The 4,435-nt window shown below is 42.8% G+C and overlaps 1 protein-coding gene across 5 annotated transcripts in view; it reads right to left on the reverse strand.

The window, feature by feature from the left end:
• ambra1b (autophagy/beclin-1 regulator 1b) overlaps positions 1 to 4,172 on the reverse strand; it is a 37,485-nt gene extending 33,313 nt beyond the window's left edge. For all 5 annotated transcript variants that reach the window (XM_036003470.1, XM_036003466.1, XM_036003469.1 and 2 more), the window contains exons 1-2: positions 3,851 to 4,172; positions 649 to 856 (exon numbers count right to left, since the gene is read on the reverse strand). In XM_036003470.1, coding sequence (XP_035859363.1) covers positions 649 to 780 — 132 coding nt within the window. In that variant the 5' untranslated portion in view covers positions 781 to 856; positions 3,851 to 4,172. The remainder of the gene's footprint in view (positions 1 to 648; positions 857 to 3,850) is intronic.
• Between the last annotated feature and the right edge of the window lie 263 nt (positions 4,173 to 4,435).

A 4,435-nucleotide genomic window follows, 5' to 3' on the forward strand; every position in this document is an offset into this window, starting at 1 on the left:
ATTTGATTACAGTGTCACACAGCTCTGTCACACTTCTGCTAGTAGATCGTTGATCAGCTGTTTCTCTGTGAAGAGAGAGAGTCAACAATCAGCTGTTTTTCCGAAGGGATAGTCACCCAGTCGTCTCTTTAGATCAGACTGTGGTCTCCACCACGTATTTCCTTGTCTTTGTGTTTGCTAGTTGTTGTGTCTGGTGTAGTTTCATCGTCCATACCACTCTGTGATTTACTTTTGGTGATGATTAAGTCAGACTGGATGTTTTGTGTTGAGATGCTGAAGCATTGACGTCGTGCTATTATTGATAAACTAGTTCCATTTTGCAGTAGACACACTGTACAGAGTTTTAGTTTTAATTATGTTTGAACTGACTCCAAACGTTGGACACTTCCTGTCGTTTTCCCCAGCCTGTCTCTTCTCTTATCACTATTCACGCTCTTCCTTCGTTTTGTAATCATCTTCATGACATGTGTGGCCAGCAGCGTCAGCCCGGTGTGCAACAGTAATAATCCTCCGTGCGGAAACACCGTGAGCGATACAACGTTGGTAACATTGATTGAACGAAGCTTCGAGGCAAGTCATTTTGCCGTTTGATGTTTAGTAATCAAATTATTCGAGTTACTCGAGGAATCGTTTCCTCCCTACTCTCACCTGACTCTGCCATTTCATCCAGCGGACTTTCTCCTCCACCAGCAGCTGCAGCAGCCTCTGGGAGCCAAAGGTCTGGGAGCCGCGCTCCCGGCTGGACAGGATCCGGACCGAGTTCCTCTGACGGGACGCCATGGTGCTACCGGGGGGGCCTCGGCTGATTGGCTGCTCACTCCCACCGCTGCCAGTCCGTCGCCATGCAGAGTCTAGGCTGAGAGAGAGATGAATACATGAGAGAGGAAGCTGGCCACGTGTCAGGAGATGTTGCCTAATAAACACAAACAGATAGTGAAGACCAGTTAAAGGACATTTTCACTGTTGTTAATCTGTAGATGATTGTCTGCAGGCTTTCCTTTTGGGGACATAATTAGAAACTGGAAAAAATTTGAAGTTAAAAAAAAAGGTATTATATATATATATATATATATATATATATATAGCAATATTTAAAATCGCATTAAAAACGTATCGTGACTTAAGTATCGTGATGATATCGTATCGTGAGGCCTCTGGTGATTCCCACACCTAGTCACCTATCGCCATTCTGATGCTACCAAGCCATCACCCCCCGTTAGCATCCCATTGACTGCCATTCATTCTGACGTCACTTTGACAGAGAATAACTTTACATCTGAAGAGTTTAAAGACTCTATTTGTCCGTTGTTTATTTCTAAAGAAACACGACAATGTATAAAAGGCTCCATTACCTTGTACCTCACGTTATGGCTCCGTAGCAGACGTTTTTATAAAAATAGGCTAACGATTGGGTCATAACCACGAGACTTACTGTCTCATAGTAGAGGAATTACCGTATAGTACAGGAGAAGCTCTCAGGCAGTTTGGACTTCCATTAGCTGTTTAAGTTTAATTCCTAATGTTAACTATCATTTTAGTGATCAATAATTAGCCTGTGTCTATGTTATCTCCTTACATATACCTACGCTCTCCGTCTCTGCTAGATTGGGAATGATTGAGATTTCTCTTGGCACAGCTACCAGAAGACTTCCAACTTTCAGACAGGTTGCTCACGTCACATCTACGTCTTCAAGCTCAGTTGGAGGCTGCTCAGTAACGCTCAGCCATCACCGGGAAAGAGACTTCACTGGTCTCCGTCCAGAGACACGGGACCTGCTGCTCCATTCTTATATACTGTCTATGGTTATCATCTAATGTTGGCTTGAATGGTAGCTAGCTTAAGGCTGCAGAACACAGCTATCTATAGTAGCTAATGTTAGCTAACGTGAACGTTAGCTACTAACCTAGCATGAACAAACTGCACAGAGAGCTAAGATGCGTTGGTTAGCCTAGCACCACCAAAGTGCACAGCTGCATTAGCATGTAAACCTACAGAATAGCAGTTAAGAGAGTCAGTTTGATTATGTTCCTTATGACTGTTATGTTGTGTTAAACACTCTCAGGGATGTCTGTACTGTGCACTGCACAGTGGGGGTTTTTGCACTACAACTTGATTTTTTTGAACAAGAGAGTTATGTTGGTACTGTAAAAGAGTAAACAGGCTGGCCTTTCATTTTGTATAACAGTAAATTAATTATTTATTTTGTGTAAAGCAGAAGATTTTTTGCCGTGTAAAATTGTTAATCGAGCAACAGAAAAATAATCGTTATATTAATCGTCCAATTAGTCGACTAATCGATAAAATAATCGCCCGATTAATCGTTTAGTAAATAATCGTTCACCCCCAGCTCTAATTCAAACAACTCTGAGTGGTAGTTTAAAACTTTTACAGCCATTCTAATAAAATGAAGGCTTTTATTCAGGCTTGAAAACATAACATCCGACCGTTCGGTCCGCTTGTCTCGGTTCGGAGCGTGTGTGTGTCGCACAGTTCGACGCACGCGCAATGTAGCCTCGTGCCCGTCAGGTGCCGTACGTGACCTCAGACCGTGTGTTTCCCTTTTGCGCGAAAGAAGAGGTGTGGACAAGTTACCAAGGAAACGTACAGCTACAGACCGTCAAAACATTTCAGACCGTCCTGCCAACCTGTAGACATTTTAACATCAATGTACGCTGTGACAATTTTTCTCTCTAAAGTCTCACACACACACACACACACACACACACACACAGTGGATGCAGGAAAATGAGACCTACAGGATGACCTAAATTGAGGACAGCTATGCTCGTTATTGTAAGTGCAATGATAAGTTAAAGTCCAATAAGTACTTTATGAGACCGTATGAATGAGAGTCCCAGGCCAGGATAGTTTGTGTGCGTGTCTAGTCCCCTGGTCTGTGTGTGTGTGTGTGTGTAGAACATCCATCCCAGAAATCAAACTGCACCAACTGTATTCATTCAGTGTAACTCAACAGCTACTCTGTTGAAAATCTCCACACAGACAGAAGACACCTCTCCTTTAATAGGCCTGCTGACAGCAAAGAGGTCAGAATCTGCTCCTTAAATACCCAAACATTCCTCTCAGAGGGAAATATAATATTGGACCTTTTTACTGGAGTGGTTTTTATCTGACAGATTCAGATTGGCTGCTTTTCCTTTGAATGAAAGCCCAGTAATGTTGATATCCAGCTGAACACAGTCTGAGAGACACACACACACACACAGAGACACACACACACACACAGAGAGACACACACACAAAGAAACACAAAAACACACACACACACACAATCAAAGACACACACACACACACAGAAAGAGAAAACACACAAACACAAACGGACACACACACAATCAAAGACACATATACAATCAAAGACACACACACAAACACAATGAAAGACACACACACAGACGCTCGTGTTAACCCCCGTGATGTTAATATCCAGCTGAACAGTCTGACTGATGAGTGAAGCCACTAAACGTTAAGAAGCTACTTGAGATTCTCGGTTTGAACAGAGCAGACCAACAGCCAGCAGTTTAATACTGCTATCTTTCATGTAGCTCCGTAGTTAGCACTGTGGCTAACCCCACACCAATCTAAACGTTAGTTCTAACGGAACCTCTGAAAGATGTGTTTTAGCTATTAGCTCTGTTAGCTCTGAGGCGGCTAACCAAAAGAGCTACAGTAGCCCGGATGTAGCTACCAAAAACCAAGCGATGATCTGGACAATTAAGTTATTTGCGGGTTTTGTAATACGATTGGCGTTGACTTACAATCGTAGATACATTCGTCACGTTTGATTTAAACGGTATAAAAGAAGCAATATAACCGAACTGTGTGGCCTACCTTCCGTTATCGATCTGCTCCCCATCATAGGCGTTGCTAACGGGCTAACAGGCTAACTAGCAGCTATGCTAGCTGGTTAGCTAGCTCGGCCAAAAACGGAAAATGTGGCCGCGGCCGATAAAAACCAGTCTGACATCGGTGTTGTGCGGTTATTCTAATGAATGTTATCCACTGGAATCAATGGACAGCATTCTTATCAGCTGAGGGAGGCGAAGACTAAATGTTTTCTAAGGCATTGGTACGATGATTCACTAGCTGCCCGGACGCGAAACTGCCGCTACTGCGTAACTAGCTAGCTGCTAGCTAGCCACACACACACACAGGCTTATCAACAGAGCGCCGATTAAACTTTCTCGAACGGACGCAACGTAAACAATATCAGTCTTTGTATGTATAATCAGGTAACCAAATAAAAAACACACATTTGTTATTTTAAAATACTGATATATTTAAATCCACTGGGTGGGAAACACCGTAATTTAAGTCATTGACTGGATGATTTGCACCAGCAGGAGCTGCTCTGACATCGATTAGAAATCCTGGAAATCAAAGATTATCAATCTGTGTAATTGTTTTTCTTTTGTA

Source organism: Sander lucioperca, chromosome 7 (genome assembly GCF_008315115.2).
Source record: "Sander lucioperca isolate FBNREF2018 chromosome 7, SLUC_FBN_1.2, whole genome shotgun sequence".
In the NCBI taxonomy this organism is placed as follows: domain Eukaryota; kingdom Metazoa; phylum Chordata; class Actinopteri; order Perciformes; family Percidae; genus Sander; species Sander lucioperca.